The 22,067-nt window shown below is 41.8% G+C and overlaps 1 protein-coding gene across 9 annotated transcripts in view; it reads right to left on the reverse strand.

Annotated features, from left to right (window-relative positions):
- Positions 1-4,633: 4,633 nt before the first annotated feature.
- AKAP1 (A-kinase anchoring protein 1) overlaps positions 4,634-22,067 on the reverse strand; it is a 69,834-nt gene continuing 52,400 nt past the window's right edge. For all 9 annotated transcript variants that reach the window (XM_087957025.1, XM_087957036.1, XM_087957030.1 and 6 more), the window contains 5 exons: positions 16,700-16,850; positions 14,817-14,884; positions 11,423-11,496; positions 9,460-9,525; positions 4,634-6,210 (listed from right to left, as the gene is read on the reverse strand). In XM_087957025.1, coding sequence (XP_087813151.1) covers positions 6,148-6,210; positions 9,460-9,525; positions 11,423-11,496; positions 14,817-14,884; positions 16,700-16,850 — 422 coding nt within the window. In that variant the 3' untranslated portion in view covers positions 4,634-6,147. The remainder of the gene's footprint in view (positions 6,211-9,459; positions 9,526-11,422; positions 11,497-14,816; positions 14,885-16,699; positions 16,851-22,067) is intronic.

Below are 22,067 nucleotides of genomic sequence, written 5' to 3' on the forward strand. Positions count from 1 at the left end.
TTTCACCTATCCCAAGATGTCACTTGAAAAAAGTGGTTCCCAGATGACAAGCCAGCCCCTTCAGGATGCTTGAAAAGTGGGCCTTCTCCTTGCCTAGTTTGGAAGACGACATAAACATAAAGACGCCCTTCTAGCACTGATGATGTTATCTAGTTGGGCCATGAAATGTCTGAAAGAAAACAACCAAACTCAGAGAACACCAAGTTCAACTCCATGCTATAGACATTCCCTTCTGTGGCAGCTTGGAATCCGACCGATTATACAGGGTTGTCCAATCAAAAGACAGCAACTGCGACAGTGTAATTGAAGCAATGGCCATTTTTTGTGTCATTAAAAATAGAACTTGGATCACACCACAGTGGCTTCCATCTTGACTATTTTTTTAAATTATAATGTGAAGACATTGATATAATAACATGTACTGTTATGCACAGATTCAGAGACTTTGCTTTTTCTATGACCTCCAAACCACCAAGAATCTTTGGATGAGATGCTCTACAAATCTCTGTAAAAACACATAAATATATGAATATTGACCATTGAAGAGTTAAGACAAAGTAAGGCAAAAAGACACCAGAAGGGGCATTTAAAAGTTTAATATTTGTGTCATTACACAGAAAGCATTTTTAACACAATTTATCCAATATATATTTGGATAATAATTTTTAAAATGTTGAAAAATCATTACTAGTCAGTTTCTCACTGAATTTTCTTGCTGGAAGTTGGCTGGGAAGGTCACAGAGGGCAAACACTTAATCCTGAGATGCTCCAACCATCCTATAAATACATGCTGGTTACCAAGTACCCAAATTTTGATCAGGGGAGGCTGCAACGTTCGTAAGTATGAGGACCAGTTGTAAGTCACATTTTTCAGTACTGTCATAACTTTGAACGCTCACTAAACGAATAATTATAAGTTGGGGTCTTCCTGTAATTAAGAACCCAATTTTGTTTCGGAGCTGATGGTGAAATGCATTTCCAGATGCTCCATTTACTTTTGTGAGACTTGGAAAACTCAGCAAAAGAAATAGAGTTTGATCTCTTAGGCTGTATTGCCATCTACTGACTGTTTCCTTTTAGTGCTTCAAATTGTCCAAATTCTTCCATTGGAAAGTGTTGTTTAGACCCGAGACTTTGCTACTGGTTTTCACAGGACTTTAAAGTCTAGTGAGGATTTGGTGGGCTTCCCTGAAAGACCCCAAAAATGAAGTCCACTCAAATCTAGACAATTTTCTTTCATTAGAATTTTGAAATTCCTTGGTGTAGGGCAGAATATCTCAACCTTGGTGACTTTAAAATGTCTGGACTTCAACTCCCAGAATTCTGGGAGCTGAAGTCCAGATATCTTAAGGTCTCCAAGGTCGAGAAACGTCGGTGTAAGCTATTGAATGTGACTTCCTGTCAATGCAAATCTCAATGCAAGTAACTGTGATGGATAGCTAGCCAACCTCTGCTTGAAAATACAGGAAAGCACATTTTTCTCCAGTACTCGGTTATTTTGCAAATCTGCTCTTACTATTAGGAATAACATTGGACATCAGTCTTGCTCTGATTCCAAACCACTCTTTTGTGTCTTTTGCAATCTTTCCATCCTTCCACCCTTTAAGTCTGTGTTTATACAGTATGTCTATATGGTTACTGAATTAATATTCTCTGTATCGAAAAATTAAATGAAGAGAGATGTGTTTTTGAGTTAAATTGATAGGCACAAATTAATAAGAGAGAAAATCATATATAGGCAGTCCTCAACTTATGGATACAATTAAGCCCAACATTTCTATTACTAAGCGAGACAATTTTAAGTGAGTTTTGCCCCATTTTAGAGCCATTCTTGCCACAGGGGTTAAGTGAATCACTGCAGTTGTTAACATGGTTGTGAAGTGAATCTGGCTTCCCCATTGACTTTGCTTGTCAGAAGGTTGCAAAAAGGGATCACATGACCCCAGGACACTGTAACCATCATAAATATGAGCCAGTTGCCAAGCATCCAAATTTTGATCACGTGATGCAACAGCCGTGTGAAAACCAGTTGTGTCGTTTTTTTCAGTGCTGTTGTATTAATGTTACTCTTGTGTGCAAAAGTAGGTTTCTGGGAGAGAGTTCTGCTGACCCCAATCGTTTAAATAACTAATTATTCAAATAATTACTTTTACACGATCTTGCCTTTGAGGGTCTCTTTGGCTAGAGAGACAAAATGCTACTACCACACTTGTTCTTTCTCTAGAGAAAATCAGAGACTTTCTCCAGATGAAGGCCTTATCACAAGCTGGCTCACTCATTTGACTAAAGCACACTATCAATTACTTTATTTTAAAAAACAGGCATGGAGTTAACTAAGTCTTGGAAGAGGAATACTGTATTCACCATGTTTCATTGATTACATGCCATCCAGTCACTGTCAACTCTTAGCAACCACATAGGTTTTCTCAGTTATGACCTGCCCCCAACCTGGTCTTTCAGATAGCCCATCATTGCCTCTGTGAGGGTCCCTCCTCCCCCACACTGGTGACCCTCTTATTGCCTTACCTTCCATCTTTCCCAGCATCCCAGCCTTCTTCAGAAAGCTCGGTCTTTGCACTGAGTCCAAAATAGGACGATTTCAGTCTGACCCTCAATTGAGAACTCTGGGATTGATTTCACCCAGTTCCAAACGCTCCTTTTGTGCACCAAAGCCTTCGACTTCTGCACAACACTGATCCTAGAGTGTGAAACCAGGCTGTTTTTGAAATCATGATTTTGTTGTTGAGGTGGTCTGAACTTGACATCAATTTTGTTCTGAAATCAGCTCACACTCCCTACGGGTCCAAAATGATCAATGTCAGTTGCAGAGGTGGTATTCGGCAGGTTCTGACCAGTTCTGGTGAACCGGTAGCAGAAATTTTGAATAGTTCTGAGAACCAGCAAATACCACCTCTGACTGTCCCCGCCCCCATCTATTCTATGCCTCCCACTGAGTCCCAGCTGATTGGCTGGGTCTTCTTTTGTTGTCCTGCCCAGGAGAACGGAGCTGGTAAGCAGGTTAGTGGGGTGGGGAGGGAATGGGGATTTTGCAGTATAACCTTCTCCTGCCATGCCATGCCCACCAAACCATGCCCAGAGTCGGTAGTAAAAAAAATTTGAATCCCACCACTGGTCAGTTGATCAGTTTGTCCACTTGTCTGGACTGGTATAGGATCTCCTGCTCATGCAGGGGGTTGGACTAGAAGACCTCCAAGATCCCTTCCAACTCTGCTATTCTGTCAACCTTATTTTGCACTTGAAATAGAAGTTGAATGCAGAGCTGAAGGTTTATCTGGAAGATAATCCCCATCTTTTAAGCCTAATAATTTTTGCTTGCTGGCATTTTCTCCTATGCACAAAAGCTCATAAATCAGATCCTTAAAGAGTTTAACTAGCATCATTTTGGCTATACAGGTAGTCCTCGACTTACAACTATTCCTTTAGCACCATCTGAAGTTACAATGAATGAAAAAGTGACATATGACCCAGGTCCTCTTAAGTCATAACATCCCCCTAGTCACGTGTTCAAAATTCAGGAGTTTGGTAATTAGTGTTTATGAGAGTTGCATCATCCTGGGGTCATGTGATCATCTTTTGCGGCTCTCCCAGCTGGCTTTTGACAAGCCATGGGGAAGTTAATTTGCTTAATAACCCTGTGGTTCATTTAACAACAGCAGTGGCTCACTTAAGAGGGCCTAAAAGGTAGTAAAATCAGGCACGACTGACTTAAGTATCTTGCATAGCAACAGAAATTCTGGTCCCGTTTCTGATGGTAAGTGGAGGGCCATCTATAGCAGAGGTCTCCAACCTTGGCAATTTTAAGCCTGGCGGACTTCAACTCCCAGAATTCCACAGCCAGCAACTGGCTGTGGAATTCTGGGAGTTGAAGTCCGCCAGGCTTAAAGTTGCCATGGTTGGAGACCCCTTGATCTATGTTCTCTCTGGCTCTTCTCAACCTTTCCTGATTAACCATTAGTGAAGGCCGGGGTAGCAAAACAAATAGGAAGGCTTTATACAATCTTACCCCTTTCCTTTCTGGTTCTTCGGCGACTCACTTCATGGCAGCCATTTTGTGACTGCACTTGCTGCTGTAAGTTTACTTACAGTTTACATATTCGTAATGGTTGCAGTATGTCATGGATATTTATACCCACTGATCTTGTGATTCTTTTTGTACACCTTTGAGTTGCAGTTGTGGCAATTAAAAAAAAACCAAAATAAAGACCTAAACTCTGTTATTAGGTCAATGTTTCTCAACCTCATCACCTTTAAGATATGTGAATATGTGGAAATGAGGTAGGTAGTATTGCAGGCTACTTCTGCTGACTGCCAGCTGCCTGCAATTTGGCAGTTAAAATCTCACCAGGCTCCAGGTCGACTCGGCCTTCCATCCTCCTGAGGTTGGTAAAATGAGGACCCAGAATGTTGCTGATTCTGTAAACTGCTTAGAGAGGGCTGTAAAAGCACCATGAAGCGGTATAAAAGTCTAAGTGCTATTGCTATTTCAACTCCCAGAAGTCCCCAGCCAGGGAACTTTCACAAAGAAATGAAAAATTAGTTCCCTTACAAAATTTGGCCAAGTTTTTAAATCAAGCACCTTAATCATACAAAAGAAATCCATGACACTAGTCCCTCACATTTAGAGGCATTTAATTGCTGAAAATCTTAAAGGTCGACTGATTCACACAATACTTTTTTTTTTCTACATCTTTTGAGGAAAAAGGTTTTGCCATACACTCCATCTTCTATATAAGATCAATATTTCAAAAAATCTGTAATAGAATTGACATACATACAAGACATTTTTACATTCTCTCCCTTCGGTAATAACTCCCAACTCAGCAACCATGTTTTAAATTCATTTATATTTTAATAGTATTAAATTAGCTTAAATTACTTGATTCTTTTTTTTTTTAAATTCCACATTTGAAACCAATCTAAAAAGGAGCAAAAAGAGAAAAAAAAGACGTCACTGCAATATTAATTCCAAATGTTACTCGTTTTTCCCCATTCAGTCAGATCTGTACAGCGAAAAAGCAATAAGAATTTGCTGATTACTCTTCCTACCATACAGCAAGCAGGGGAAAGAATCATGCTATACAAAGATCAGAAAATTTTTCACGCATTCTAGTGTTTTAAGATGTGTAATGATACATCCTGAACTATTTCTCTACAGAGGACATTTTGGTATGGAAAAAAAAAATCATTTCATTTGAAGTTCCCTTTTTTAATTCTCCAGTATTTTTTTTTTCTCTTGTACAAAATATTACAATGATTTTTATATATATTTACATAGGTTTTTTTTTTCCAAACAGCTAGAAAACAGTGATGTCTTACAATCAGGCTTGGCGATCCATTTTTCTTTTCTCTGTGTATTCAACATGACTGAGAATTTTAAAAACGCCGCAGCTGTAGTGGTTGAAGTCAAATTCATTGTTTCAGGTGGTCTGCAAAACGTATCCTGGTTTCTTGCACAAACCAAGCCTTAATTAAAAGTGAAGTCACAATCAAACAAGGGGCATTGTGGCTTTCCCTAGAACCAAAGGGAAGGCAGCTAGCTTTTGCGGTTAGAAACATGGATATGCCTATTATATCGGATGTGCTCCCAAGTTTCAAATATTTTATTCATTTTTTTGGGGGGGGGGGATTTCTGAATCAAATTTATCTCCTATATTTCAAGTCAGTTTAATGTCAAGGCAGCAGTCACTTTAGGAAATTCAACACATGCCTTAAACCATACACAGCCAACCTGGTACAATTACAACCTGGTATTATTACAATTATTATTTTCTTCTCTCTCTCTCTCTCTCTCTTTTTTTTAACAACTTGACATTTAACCAGAAGGGAAGAGCCAAGTTTTAAAGCTGTGGTTTGTTTCTGTTTAATGGCTTATGGTACAACTCCCTGCCTTTTCAACAAAATGAGGTATGCAATACAAACTGTGGTCAGTCAGATGAATTCATCACAAATCGCTGGTGGGAATAATGACTGATTTGTGTGTGGGGGGGGGGAGGTGGGGGGAGGGGGGAGGGGCAGGAAGAGGGACTACAAAATCCTAATTTTGAAACAGTGCCAAAAACAGGAAAGAAAGTCAAAGGGACAAGGGAAAAGAAGAGAAACAGTCCAGAAGATGGGTTAAGGGGTTTGCTAGTAGCTTTCCACCCACTGAGCAAATCCTCGTTCCACCAGTGTTCGGTTGATGGACACCAACTGGAAAAGAAGACAAAGAGAAACTTTAGTGAGTGATGCCAGCAACAGTAGAGGAAATGAAGTGATCTTGCACCGTCAGATGTCAGCATTCCAAGTGATACGCCCATAGAAAGCAGAACTTTGAGGCAGGTAGATTCCTCAAAGAACACATTTATTGGATACATCATATTGGCACAACTGGTGAAAACCGACTCTGATAAGTTCCCGCAGTTTTCATCTAATTAAAAAGTGAAAGTATCCCCTTCCCCCCAGGTCAACAATCACATTGTCCAATAGAGGTGCTGGCAGGTTGTTTGGTTACTTCACTCCTCCTCTTCTCAGCCACCTGCTAGAATGATCTTGGTTCCCACAAGAAAACTTCTTACAGTGGAACCTCGGGTCGTGACCGTAATCTGTTCCAGGACTACGGTCGCCATCCGATTTGGTCGTAACTGGAAACACACCCATCTGTGCATGCGCAGACCAAAAAAAAAAATGGCACCGAAGGAGAAATCGCTTCTTCGCAGGAAATCGCAGCGATTTTCAGGTTTACTTGGTCACCACCGGAAGATCTGTTTGTGACCAGAAGCAAAACAGAAGCAAAAATTCTGGTCGTTACCAGATTTGGTTGCGAACAGAAGCGTTCGTGACCCGAAGTTCCAGTGTATTTTGACTGCAAAGCCGAGCTATCTAATTTCCCCGCTCCCTTTCTCCCCCTCTGCCTTGTGGCAACCATGTAGCCTCGAAGATGGCCTCAGCCAGGTTCGCTTCAGGGTTGACATCAGATACATCATGGCTACATGTCTATGGAGAATCTCAATCATCTAGGTCAGTGTTTCTCAACCTAGGGCCTCTTGAAGATGGGTGGATTTCAACTCCCAGAATTCCCTAGCCAGCATGCCTAACTAGGGAATTCTGGGAGTTGAAGTCCACATGACGCCAAAGTTAAGAAACACTGATCTAGGTCATGGTTGTTGCAAAGGTGCTTTTCCAAAAGCCAACTGGACTTTGTTTTTTGTTTTTTTCCTTTGAAAACCTTTCACCTTTCATCTAAGAAGCTTCTTCAGTTCTTACTTGGTGGGGAATGGAAGGATTTATATTCTTTGCAGTCATCTGGTCATTACCGCTCTGAGTGTCAGTCGTTAGGTCTCTGACAGATTCTCGAAGACAGACTCCCTAAGCCACCAGGGTCTTATTTTGGGGGGATGTCATCCACTGACTATCCTCACTTGCGTGCGTCACCCCGGCCTCCTTTTCGCTGTCAGAGGCCTTCAGGAACTTCTTCTTCTGCGGCCGGCAAGGCTTTCCTGAAGGCCTCTGCAGCCGATAACAGAGCTCCGGATCGACCCGGAGGTTTGTTATCAGGGGCATTGCCAGCCTAGCCAGCTGCAGAAGAAATGGGCCAGCAAGGCAGGTGTTGGGGTGTGAGATGCCTCACCACAACTGTCCAAAGGTAAGTAGTAGGGCAGCTCCACCCCCTCATCCCCATCCTAGCTTAATTTTTACCCATGCACTCTGGAGTGGGTGGGATCTTAATTAGGGCTTATTTTAGGGGTAGGGCCAATATAAGCCCTACCCCTAAAACAAGCCCTAATTAAGATCAAGCTAGGACTTACTTTCAGGGTAGGTTGTATTTTCAGGGAAACAGGGTATCTTAAGTGGAAGGACAGCACAGGTAGCCCTTGCTTACTAACCACTCACTTAGTGTCTGTTCAAAGTTATGACAGCACTGAACAAGAAGACTTATGACTGGTCCTTGAACTTATGGCTGTTCCCCCCAGCCATGTGATCACCATTCAGGGTGCTTTGAAGCCCCCATACTTGTACGACAGTTGACCTGTCCCATTATCACGTGATCGCCATCTGTACACACCTGATAAGCAACATCACTGGGAAGCCAGCCGGAGGTCACAAGGCACAGTTATAAGTTGACTCACTGAACAACTGCAATAATTCACTTAATAACCGCAGGGGAAAGTGACACAAGTTCAGCAGTCACACAATGTCTTGTTTAATGACCATGTTGCTTAGCAACAGAGTTTCCAGTCTATGGAGGTTAAGGGAGGACTACTTAGGTATACATGCATTTCATAAAAAGTGCGGTTTATATTTTAAACCAAGTCTCTCTAATTTAAATTAAAAAAAAATTCCCCATCCTTTTTGCCTATGCATAATTGACGTGCTCTTCCACCAAAGAATACTGGTAATTTTTTAAAAAAATATTACTAAATTTATCTCTAGCAATAAAAATTCCATGGCAGGCAGCTTTAACATGCTACACACTTAGCAGCTGATTTCACTCAAAAAGGATACGTTCTCAGTTCAATAAATAATCTCATTGTAAATAAAAGATTTTGTATTTTGATTAAAAGTCCATTAAGTTAATGTTAGAGTAACTCTCACCTGGAAATACTAATCTCCTTTGCGGGAGCGTCTAAAATCTGGAAATTGCCACTCAATTCCTGCCAAACATGCGCCATTTGAAGGATGAACAGAAAGACTTATCTTTGTACCTCCTGATAGAGCACTAATTTGTGGATTTTCTCTGTTTTAGCTTTTGGACAGGGAGGAATTTGAAGAAACCCCAAAATGGGATCTATCATTCCTGAGTGTGACGAGCAGATGGATTTCTGTATGTGTGTGCACGAACAATATATTTTTTTTCCAATTGGGCTGGCCCGGTTGCTTTCCTTTCTTTTATGTTTTGCAAAAATGTAATAAGAAAGAATTCCAAGAAAGGCATCAGTCAGGCTCCATCAAAGCAGCTGGGACCCTGAAGAGTGAAACAAAGCTGGCTTAGTTTTCCCCACATTGTTTGGTGCTGTCTGCGTGGATAAGGTGGCTTGGCATATCCTGTGAAGGGGCTTACAGACTCTGTTGCTGTCCACCTAAAGAGATGCAACTAAAGAGGAGACCATCTGTCCATACACCAAGCTGGACTGAAGGCTGCAGAAAAAAGTTGGTGATGTCCACCTGCACTCTGGATGATTGGAACAAGGCCAACCAAGAGCAGGCGGGACATTTGACTGAGATCCAACATCTCTCTGGAGTACGAAGTCTCGTTGTTACTCTTTCTATATCTACGCAACATCCCCAAAGAAGAGCACCCTACTAGGAAGTCTACTAATGCACATTTTATGAAGGACCTCTCCTGCTTTCAGTTCAAAATCACCCAGGTCATCATAACAAGTGCACTGGTGATTCAATTCCGGGATCACTGTGGCACATTATGGGCCTGTTCTCCCAAAATTGATTGGATAGTCCACATACCTCATCTCCTATCATGCTCCACAGTTGTATTAGTGGCAAGCCCGTTGCACTGTCGTAATTTGTAACCTACAAATAGAAAAGTCAGTTAATACCTACCAACAGTGAATGCATGACTGATGTCAGACACAAAGAATCAGGATCATTTGTGAGATGGCAGCATAGAAGATTACTTCAAGCCTCTACTGAAGAATTTGGTCAACTAAAGTTTGATACTAAATTGGCACAAGTTAAGGGTCAATGGAATTCAGGAGAGGTTGGACTTGGGAGTGCTTGTGGGAATGCCACAACTCTAAGCTGATGACGCATTTAATTCCGCCTCCCCTCAGCTCTGCCTGCTCTTCTCCTACAGGTGTCTCCTTGAGCCACAATGTTAGACAGGTTGCAAAGGATCTAAAATCTTCCTAGATTGTCACTAACAAGGCCACTAAGATCTTTTCACTGAGCTCTGGACAAGAATTTGCCTAGCTTATAATTTATTTATTTATCGTATTTAAGAAGCGCCCATCTCCCTCACAGAGAGACTGTATACTGAAAGCACAAAACACAGGACTTAAAATTTTAAAGCAGGAAAGAATGTTAAACATTAATTAAAAGACGAGAGGAGGGCTTTCAGGGTGCTAACTAGCCCCATGACTGCATGTTCCTCTGCACGACCAAGCAAGGTTGTAGGGGCCTTCCACTTTTCGGAAGGCCAAAAGGGTGGGAACCCACCTCACCTCTGGAAAGAGAGCGGTCCACAAATTGGGGGCAACGGTGGAGAGGCCCATTTCCTGGATCCCAGTCAAAATTCTTTAACTGATAGAGTCTATACCAGGGGTCAGCCACCTTAAATACTCAAAGAGCCACAAAGGTCCTAACCGGAAGCCCACCGTTCAATTCTGGAGCTGACCGGAGTCCGGTTCCCCCACCATAGTGTCTCCTCTCAGCACAGCGTCCTTTTTGCTCTGCTGACTGGAAGTCCGGTTCTCCCATCCTAGAGTCTCCTAGCGCTGCATCCTTTTTCCTCCACCTGTCCTAACCAAAAGCCCTATCAATTGTGGGACCAACTGGCGACAGGGAGCTGCAGCAGAGGGATGAAAGAGTCACATGCGGCTCCAGAGCCATGGGCTGCCGACCCCTGGTCTATACCTTTCCCAACTGACCAGGTGGATTGGTGTAATGGATTGAAGATGGTTCATAGTCCGTAGATAACCATATCATATAGGGCTTTATAGGTCACAACTCACACCTTGAATTGGACCCCGAATCAAACTGGCAGCCAACACAGCTCATACAGCAAAGGTGTTATAATGCGCCATTTTTTGGGCACCCAAGATTGCCCACACTGAAACTTCCAGATACTTTTCAAGGGTAGAATACATTGCCATAGTCCAAGTAGTAGTTTTGTGAAGAATAGCTTATTTATTTATTTGTTTCCTCCTCCTATTTTCCTCACAACAATGACTCTGTGTGGTGAATTGGGCTCAGAGAGAGAGGGACTGGATCAAAGTCACTTAGCCAGCTTTCATGGCTAAAGTGGGACTAGAACTCATCGTCTCCCACTTTCTATCCTGGTGCCTTAACCATTTAGGACAGAGGTCTCCAACCTTGGCAACTCTAAGGCTTGTAGACTTCAACTCCCAGCCAACTCGAAGCTGGCTGAGGAACTCTGGGAGTTGAAGTCCACAAGCCTTAAAGTTGCAGTGGTTGGAGACCCCTGAAAGTTTAAAGTTTAGAGTAAACTTTATCAACATCAAGCTGAGTTTGAACAAGCCAAGGGCAGGCTTAATGGCAAATGCTGTGGAACATCAACTCTGATGACTGAGAAATCAAGAAATCTGGAGTCTACACAATTTCTTATTTGTTTGACATTCACTTCCTCACTCATTAATGGGGAGAAAAAGGGTTTCTCACCACAAACACTTTTTCCCAGGTTTCATCAAATCAAAGCAGCTCTAAGCAACCCACCAGATGTTGCACTTACCTGTGCAAGTAAGGGTGTGCCCCTGGTCATTTCACTAACAGCCGTGTCAGCTTCAGATGAGAAGTTATCATCATCTTTCATAGAAAAGGAGAAGGAATAATTATTCAAAGAACAAAATCAAGCAATACAGAAACTCTTCCTGAAATCTTTTTACTGGGTTTCATGCCTTTTATTTGGGGGTAGGGAGGGGAGAAGGGAAGAGAGGGAGGAACAAGAAAGAAACAGCTTTAAAAAATTACCCAAAGAATGAAAATCCCTGAAGAAAGCAGAAAAGGTGTTACACAGAGCGTACGGTGCTTGCATGTAAGCCCATCTGTGCATAATCTGAGCCTCAACATTTTCATATGCTTTAATTTTCATAATTGGCTCGGTGGTGGCTAATTGGATTTTCATAGCATTTTGGTTAAAAACTCGAGGGTCAGCTTATGCATGGATGGGCTTATATGCAAGTAAATGCAGGTACTTTTAAAAAGTATTACCAAATACACTTGCAGGTTAGCAAAACCCAATTTTGGGGGTATATTTTGGCACCTAAAATTCTCAGTTCATCTTCAAGTATATATGGTAAGTTCTTGAGTTCCTCTAACTCTTAAGTCTGAGCAGAATCCGAACTTAGTCCCTCCTATCATTCTCTACCAATGCACTTTATTGATTGGCTGGATGAATGGAGTTGCGTTTCAGTTGTTGGGTTATGGTGCTTGGTTGCCACTTTAAATTTTGTGTCCTGTACAGCTAGTTGTTGCGTTATGACGGTAATGAAGCTTGCCAATCACAATTGTAACCCATGATTGGTCATAAAGCACTCAATTACATGACCAACTGGAATTTTTTTTACTGTAGTCATTAAGCAAATCGATGGTTTGCTATAGGCCCAGTTTTGCTAAAACCTGGAAGTAAATGCCAATTTTCAAGAAAAACATTGTAAAATAGCAGTAGGAATAGCACTTAGACTTATTACCACTGTATAGTGCTTTACAGCCTTTTCTAAGCCGTTTACGGAGTCAGCCTATTGACCCCGACAATTTTGGGTCCTCATTTTATCCAACTCGGAAGGATGGAAGAGGCTGAGTCAACCTTGAGCCAGTGAGATTCGAACTGCCAATTTGCAGGCAGCCGGCAGGCAGCCGAAGTAGCCTGCAGTACTACACTCTAACCACTGCGCCACCATGGCTCATAAAATGCGATCATGTGACTGCAAGATGCTGCAAATGGCCCTAAATGCTGTTTCTAAACACCTAAACTGCAGTCTTGTGATCACCAGGGGGACAACAACTGTCATATCCTCAAATCCAGTTCATAAATCCTCCCTCAAGGTAAATCCGTTATAACTGAATAGTCGCTAGGTGACTGGTCGTAAGTCAAGGACTACCTGTATGATATATTATGTCTATTTTAACCTTATGTGGGGGGGGGGTGTTTATTATCTGGGTCTACTTTTGGTATGCCGGCCACACTAATTGAGTTGGGCAGCTTTAGTAAACTAGTTGATCAATAAACCAATGGGGAACAGAATGTAGAAGGACAAGCACAGCCTGGGGGGTGGAGTCAAGACAGTAATCAGCCCAGAGTCCTTACATTCTCACAAACTATGTCCAACCCCCTCCTGAATTCCATTGACTTTTATCTAGTGCCAATTTAATGCTAAACCATTTGTTGACTAGCTTCTTGTTTATAGGCATTAGCAATAAATCAGCTTAACTAGAGCTTAACGTGCCTGACACAGATATATAATCACTTAAAAAAGGACTTCTTCTCTTGTGGCTTTCTCACTTCTTCTACCTGCATGTCTGAATGTTGTCCTGCCCAACACCCAAGTTTTCCTTGCATGCAGAAACAAGTAGAGATGCACTGGGAAAACCCTCTTTCAGAGGGTTTTAAGGTGACTGTACTCCTGTTCCCCATTTGTTTATTTATTAACTAGTTTCATAAGGCTGCCCAACTCAAACAATGTAACTGTGGGCCTTGTACCACACCAGAGGGGGTGAATTCAGCAGGTTCTGACCACTTCTGGAGAACCGGTAGTGGAAATTGTGAGTAGTTCGGAGAACCAGCAAATACCACCTCCGACTGGAGATTTTACAGTACCCTTCCCCTGCCACACCCACCAAGCCACGCCCACAGAACTGGTAGTAAAAAAAAATTGAATCCCACCACTGTACCACAACCCAAAATCAAATAACGAACCCAAAAACCCACATAACATGTAACCATATATAATAAATACAGGAGAAAAAATTAAAAATTGTGACTAAATGTCCCTATAACCTAAGCAGCTCCATATCCAACTTTGTGTTATATAGAAATATGACCACTACATCATTTTTCTGTTCAGAGACCTCACTGCAGGATACATTATCTCTGGAAGTATCTGCCAGACTTTAGAAACATAGAAAACTGATGGCAGAAAAAGGCCCAGTGGCCCATCGAGTCTGCCCTTGGAGTTGTTTTCTTTTTTAAAATGTTGAATTTGTATTTACCACCAAAGAAATAAAGGGAGACTAGTATAGATCTATTTCAAGTTATTTAGCTCGTCAGCTAGCCATACCCCTCTGGGATTCGAACCCGGGCTACTTATATATTAGGTAGATGTATTAACATGGGCTCTCCTTTCTTTGTCGGCTATAACAGGTGAGAAATTAAGTGCTTTTTATCAGGGCAACCTGGTCTACCCAAATATGGGACAAAGCATACTGGAAAAAGCAGAAGCAGTATGCTCCATCCCATATTTGGGTAGACCAGGGTGCCTTGATGAAAAACACTTAATCTCTCCCCTGGTATAGCTGACAAAGCTAGGGGAGCCCATGTCATGCCCCTGTCGGAGTCTGAATCAGAGGAGGAAGACGAACAGCTGACAGGGAGTGGGAGTGTGGCTCCGTTGGCTGTGGAGGAAACTGGGGAAGGGCAAAGTCCGGCTGGGCGGAGCAGGGGAGATGTAGAACAAGGGAGAGGGAATTCAGAGGAGGACCTAGGCCCATCCCCTCTTCATCCTAGGGACGCAGGGAGGAACGGAGAAGAGAGCAATGACAGTTGCATGGCTTACGGGGGAGGATAGGGCCCTGATTCCCATCTTTCCAACCATGTTGAGTTTTGCCATGCCTTCACGTCTGGAATTCTTGCTCCTGCTTTGCCAAACTAATTACCTCAATTTGCCTTGATTGGACATATAGTTACAGTTTTTGTTGATCATGTTTTGCACTTGATTCTCTGCCGTCAAAGGCTGTTCCTAGGGGAGTTTTTCTCCAGCCAGAAGGTAACCAGGACATTGGAGGCACAGCTGGAGCTAATAAAGGGACTCCTCCTGATAATCTGATTGTTTTGCCTTTGTGCCATGCCCCGGGTCATCACAGCCCATGGCTTAGAGGTTAATGCATCTTAGGTTTCTAGGGGGTATTACCTGGAAGTGGCACCACGTTGTCCAAAAGAACCTCAGCTCCTTGGAACGGCAGGGTTACAAAGTCAGACCTTTAAAAAAAAAAGATAATAAGGTAATGAATTAGAAGAACACAGAAATGTCTATGTTTACAATCTGAGACCCAAACCTTCCTTCTCTCTAGTTCCTTTGGGCAAAAAAAATGAGAATATTTTGGGCAGCAAACTACTGGGCTTTGACCAGAGTTCCCCAAAAATGACTAATACTAACCCTCAAAGTCCAATTGGACTATCTAAGGAGTCAATGTTATTTTTGCCAGGAGTCCTTCATTTACAAACTCAGTTGAACCCAGAATTTTGCTTCCCATTGCAGTTGTTAAGCAAGTCATTGCATGATCTGACTCAATTTTACAGCTGTTTTTACAGTGGTTATTAAATGAGTCATTGTTGTCATTAAGGGGATCATGGGGTTGTTAAGCAAACCATGTGACTGTTAAGTGAAACCAGCATAACCTGTGACCAGCTCTTGGTTCAATGCGGCCTTAAACTTGGTCCCCTGACTACTTTTAGCTGTGTCTGTGTGTCTGCCCAACTTAAGAATTTTTTGTATTATCAGAAAGATATTTATTGCGAATACAGCAATGTACCAGAATTTTGGAAGTTGGCCAAGCAGTTTTCAAGATCAACTAACACTTAGCATGACTAAGCTAGAGTTCATTTATTTAGCTATTTATTTTTTTATTCCAAGATCAAGTCACAGAATTTAAAATTCCTATATATATATGTAGTGTCAAACCCTTGGTGGAGACTGACTCTCAGGGAGAGGAGGAGGGAATGGAAGTGTGGCTCCGGAGGTTGTGGAGGATGAAGGGCAGAGGCTGGCTGGTCTACTGGGGAGGAGAGGGCCTTGATCCTCTTCATGGGCTGCAGTTGTGACAACTGGATAAGAGGACGGACATGCGTAAGGGTGAATGCTGGAAACAAAGCATGGAAATATCTCTAGTTTATTGTTCCTCCTTATTTATTGCCAGGAGTTTGGCATCCTTCCAGTGTGTGTTCTGATATCTGTAGATGTCTTCAAGCCCTTATCTTGCCTGGTTTGTGTTGCTTTTTACTCTTTATAAATTAAATGGCATTTCCTCCTCCTTGTAACTGCTTGTGTGGGAGTTTTTTGTCTCCAGTCAAGGATATTTGGAGCTTGGAAGTAAAGTGAAGGAATGAAAGGGGCTTCATCTGTTTTTTGTGACTGTGTTTATTTTGTATCCCACCCTGGGCCATCACATGTAGGAATACATACAGGTATTCCTCACTTAACAACCACAACTGGGAGCAGCAATGATGTTGCTAAGCAATATGGTCATTAAGAGAGATATCAGGTAACCATGCCTGGCAATTTTATTGCTGGCTTCTCCATCGACTCTGCGTGTCGAGACATGGCTGCGAAGCATGCGAATGGCAATCACTTGAGTAGGGGGTGCTGTGAGTTATAAACATCTGCCAATTGTGAACCCTTCGAATTTCAATCACATAATTGTAAGGATGGTTCAGCCAAACTACCCACCCAATGAAAGCCAATGTTCTAACCACTACACTGTGTTACAATTGACTCTTTCCAGCTGATTCTTCCAGACCAATGATGTTCATCTATAATTCAGGTATGTCCAACACTGGCACTTTTAAGACCTATGGAGTTCAACTCCCAGAATTCCCCAGCCAGCCATGCTGGCTGGGGAATTCTGGGAGTTGAAGTCCACAGGTCTTAAAGTGGCTAATGTTGGACACTCCTGCCTTAATTGCAAGTTGGAGAACCTGGAAAGAGTCTGCAAGGATGAACCCAGGCCCATCTATTCCAGCATTCATAGCATTCAGGATGCCAACCACTCAGAGAAGAACTCCTGGTCACCTCACCTGATTTGTCTGAGCGTGTCAATCTTGACTCGTTCGTATCCACCATAATCCACATATCTGATTTCCACTTCGCTGGCATCTTTGAAGTAGCCAATCACTTGTGCCCGCCACCATGCGCCTTCCACCCCCGGTGCGGCACAGACAACGCCAACTGCAAAGCAGAGAAATGGGGAACAAATCAGGTTGGAATGCAACAACTTTTTGAAAATTAAGAAGAAAAAAAAGGTGGTGGTTGCTGTAGAATAGTGGTGGGGAACAACGACCCCTTTATGACTTGTGGACTTCCAGAATTCCTGAGCCAACCAGGAATTCTGGGAGTTGAACTCCACCAGTCATAAAGGGGCAATGCATTGTTCTCCATCTCTACTCTAGAACAGTCTGCCTTAAGTCTTTCTTTTACTAAGTCTTTCAAATTACAGGTAGTTCTTGACTTATGGCCATAATGGAGCATGCCCAGTATGATTTTAAGTTGTGATGGTCATAAAGTGAGTCATCATGTGACCCACCCAATTTTACAATTTTTTTCGCAGTGGTCATCCAACAAATTGTTATAATAGTTCAATGAATCTCTGGTCATTATACAAACCCATTGCTTGCTATGGGGTGTCTTGGGTGAAAACCGGAAACAAATGACAGTTTGGGGCCAGAACAGTGTAAATTCCAATCCCATGATCGCAGGACACTGCAAATGGCCATAAATGCCGGCCAATGGCCGACCATCCAAAATTCAGTCTCCATAACCATGGGGGAGAAGATGTCAAAAACTTTTAAAACCAGGTCATAAATACCGTCTGGTAAGGGACCATCAGAATTTTGGAAGGTTATTAAGCCACCTTTGAAAGGTTGCTAAGTGACCTAAAAGTTACTAAATCGTAATTCAAGGACTACCTGTAACAACTCCAAATAGTATTCCTTTCTTTTTTCAGAAATAATCTAACCTTGTACGTGGTTAAGACAGTCTCTGCCCCAAATGGAATCTGAAGAGATGTGCTCAACGTTTCATCGAATGGATGCCAATGCCATGGACTCCATGCCAATTAGCAACATTTGTTCAATGATGCCCTTAGGCAAGTTACGGCTATGATTACCCCAAGGACATGTATCAGCGAAACTGGGACTTATGGGTGGGAATGTTGTAAACCAGGGGTGTCCAACCTTGGCAACTTTAAGACTTGTGGACTTCAACTCCCAGAATTCCTCAGCCAGCAAAGCTGGCTGAGGAATTCTGGGAGTTGAAGTCCACAAGTCTTAAAGTTGCCAAGGTTGGACACCCCTGTTGTAAACTGTTCCCACCATCATTGGGAGATTAAATAATGTGCTTCCTGCGTTAATGTTATTGATGTATTCTGTACTTTATCTAGGTAGTCCTCGACTTACAACCACAATTGAGCCCAATTGTTGCTCAGTGAGAAATGTGTTAAGTGAGTTTTGCCCCATTTTACGACCTTTCTTGCCACACTTGTTAAGTGAATCACCAGAGTTGTTAAATGAGTAACATGGTTGTTAAGTGAATATGGCTTCCCCGGGGAAATGAAACAAAACGTTAAGAAGTTATATTTATGTAGTTACTTACCAAACATATCTAAACTATATTAAAAGTAACCAAAATATATTTCTATATATTAGAAATATGAACTGGCTGTCAAGCATCCAAGTGTAAATCACGTGACCATGGTAACAGTCCTGAGTGTGAAAAATGGTCATAAATCATTTTTTCAGTGCTGTTTTAACTTCAAAACAGTCACAAAACAAACTGTTTTAAGTCACAGACTACCTGTAATCTTATTTACATAAATCAGGCATGATATTCCCCTCTGAAAAAAAATAATCTGAAAAGTAGCCAGGGGTGCAGGGGTTGCCTCATCACCCACCGCGGTCCGCGCAGCGCCCCGGTGGGAATTAAATTGGCAACGCCCCCTTGAAGCTTTAGCAGAGTAAAGTAATCAAAAGTGATTTTTCAAGGTGAGTCTGCATGATAGTTTTATTATTTGACAAAAAAATAATAATAAAAAGCACCATGAGAATGCTCTCGGGCAAAGGATTTCACATTTAAAAAATAAAACAAGCAAACAAAAACAACAAACAAACCCTGCTTAACAGACAGAAAAACAGCCACAATGCTTCATCTCTAATTGGACTTTCTCTTTGTTCCCTTTCCTTTGATCAGCATTGCTTCTCTATGCTTCTTTCTAGCTAGCTGAGCTGATAGCATAACTTTGAGTCTGGCCTGTCTTTTGGCTACAGTTGTCTTCCTCTTCAGTTCCAGATTGGCCCTCTTTGCTGCAAGCTTCTGTTTTATTGTCTTCAGTTCTTCCATGTACGATTTATGTGCCCTTCTCATATTTCTTACAAGACTTGGATTCACTGGGTCATGTTCAAGGTCCTTCCTTGGATACTGCTGTACAGCAGACTTCCCTGAAGCCTTCAATGAGTAAATTTAACACTTTGAAGAGCATCAAATGTCCTTATGCCAAGGCGAGATGTCTTGGAAGTTATAATGTTACCCATTAGGCTGAAAGAACTCTCAACTTGGGGTCCATGGAAGCAGCTCGTGATTGCTTTCATCATCTTGAAGAGGCAAGGATACTTTCCTGCTGAAGCAATCCCAGTCCACCAGTTGTCTATCATTGCTTGGTCTGCTGCACTAGGTATCCTGGCATCGCTGTGATACCGGTGAACCTCTAGTATGTAGGGCTCTACCCCTGAAGCTTCCAAGACATTTGGTAGAAGCTGTGGAAGTGCCTTCATGCACTTCAGTGCTTGGGAGTGTCCTCTCACAATGGGGTCTGTTGCTGAGAAATGAGCAAGTAATTTGTTCTTGATAGGCAGTTTTTCCTGCAAGCATTTTCCAGCTGAAACATAGGCAGACCTTGACCTAGTAAGGAATCCGTTCTTCACCTCTTTCTTCTCTTTCTTGAGAATCTCTTTCGCTTCAGGCCCAACAAACATGTCTATACATGGTAACAAAGAAGTCTCAGCTTGGACATCTACTGCACTCACTTTACAGTCACGAAGTACTTCTGGCTTCACAAAGCATGCCAAGAAGTTCTTTGTCAACTTCATCATGCAGTTTGTGGATTTTTGTTTCCTTCTTCTGAAACACCAGAACAAACTTCTTCAGTAGAGGCAAGGAAGCACAGTAGAAATGAAGGAGCAATCTTTTGTAGTTGCGATTCACAAACAGCTTCTGTGTGATTCTTTCTTTTCGTTCTTTCCCCTCTCCTATCATCTTCTTCTCTCTGAGCTTGACTTGAATTGCTCTGATAGCCCTGACAGCTTCGTCTCCAATATCCTTTGTGTTGAAGATACCCTTGCACAAGAAGAAAAAATGCTGACGATCGAATGAAGGTAGGAAGGAGAAGTAGAAGATAGTGTATACTTCAAACAATCTTAGAGTGTCAACTGCTACATCATACACACTAAGCCACCTGGTGGGAACGTATCTCTCTGGCATGGTGAACTTTACTCCAAGAATGATGCTCAGCTCCTCCAGGTACTGCTGAAGATCCGTAGACCATTTGAAATCATTGTAGATGGAGGTGAATAGCTCTTCTAAATAATGTTCAAAAGCACTTGAGAACTTCTTGCAAGAATTGTGTACATGATGATACACATCTCCATCAATGTCCAGGAGATGAGGAGCATGCTTTGTCCTTACCCGTGTCTCCAATCCAGCCTTTGAGCCCCTCATAACATTGCAGAAATCCATGAGAATAGACATGACATTTTCCCACGGTATGTTGTGTTGTTTTAGCAATGCATCGATTTCTTTTTCAAGATTCTCACTGTTCACCACTATCAAACTAAGTGAGGCAAAGTGCTGAATTATAACCTTCTTCAGAGAATCAGAGTAGTACCTCACCAGGACAGTCAAAATTTTCTTGTTGCTGTCAGAGGTTGCCTCATCAATGTTCATTGAGAACTTGCTGCTTTGCAGGTCCTTCACTAAGTCATCTTTGATAGTCTTCGCAAGGCCATGTTGCATTTTATATGATGCAGTATTTCTGTCCATGGAGAGTTGACTTAGGACCTTGGGATCTCCAGCAAGAGCCTGTGACAAGCTGATCAAATCTGGTGCCAAGCTGAATGGAAGCGATTTCTCTGCAAGAAATGCCAACAGCATGGCCTCGTGGTTAGTAACTCTGTCCACGAGAGGAACCGAGGCTTGAAGAGGTGGACAAGATGGTGCTACGTTTGACTTGAAGGAAGGACGCAAGCCATACGTTGAGCTGGAGGTTGATGTTGAGGGAGCAAATGCAGCTGTAAAAAGAGAGAGGGAGAGGTAAAACAAAGTAATATGACATCATAATAATGATGATGGTGATGGTGATAATAATAACTACAATTATAATTATATTATTATTAATAACAATGTACTACTATAAAATTCATGATACTATGTACTGACATTTCCTATATAATTAATTATTACAGGAAAGAAATAATTTTTGAAGATATTGTGAGATTTGTCACGCTTTAAAACATTTTTAGAAGTACAATTTATGACGCATTTATTTCATGTTTCAATACCAAAATACCTTGAAATTATTTACAAATTTATCTTCCCTAAAGTCATAAATTTCCTCTGAGGCAGATGTTGAATTGGAGGCATGATTTTTCTCCTGATCTAAACTTGCTGAGTTCACAATGGGTTATTTACATGTTGTTTATTCAAAATTGTTTGTGATCAAGTCTAATTATATGTTTATTCAATTATTTTTTGTTTGTGATGCTATATTAATTAATATGCAGGGCCTTCACGTACAGTAAACCAGTTTATAATAACCACTGATAAAGCTACCCTGGGTAAAAAAAAAGACTAAATAAATAGAATAAATAAATAAATTGAAAAATAAGTTTGGATGCATTCACTAAACACTCCTTCAATCACTTAATCTCTAATTAAATTTCATCAAATAAATCAAACCAGCATAAAAACCCCATTCATAAAATATAAAATAAATGAGATCACGGATGAAACTTACCACTAAGGCTGTAATTTGTCTTCCTAAGTTTCTTCACGACCATGTGTTTCTTCTTTGTCATATGCCGCTTTATCACAACGAGGCCACCCTTTGCATAGGTGATAACACTTTCACACCAGACACAAAATGCTTTCCCTGGTTCCGCGACTTTTCTGATGCATTCAGATATCATGGTGCCATCAACAGTTCTCTGGGTCCATTCCCAATTCCACTTGTCACGGACAGTTCCATCAATTTTCCTGACAAGGGCTTCATCCTTTCTTTCCAAAATTTTCCACCGAGAAGCCATGCTGTTTTTGCTGTCTTTAGGTACGGGAGGCCAAATCCAGCATGTGCATAAAGCAACGGCGATACACGGCGTGTTGTAAAAGTAGATATTTTCG

The sequence above is a fragment of the Notechis scutatus genome, chromosome 1 (assembly GCF_049901735.1).
Source record: "Notechis scutatus isolate UNSWTSFEM ecotype Mainland chromosome 1, rNotScu1.2, whole genome shotgun sequence".
NCBI lineage: Eukaryota > Metazoa > Chordata > Lepidosauria > Squamata > Elapidae > Notechis > Notechis scutatus.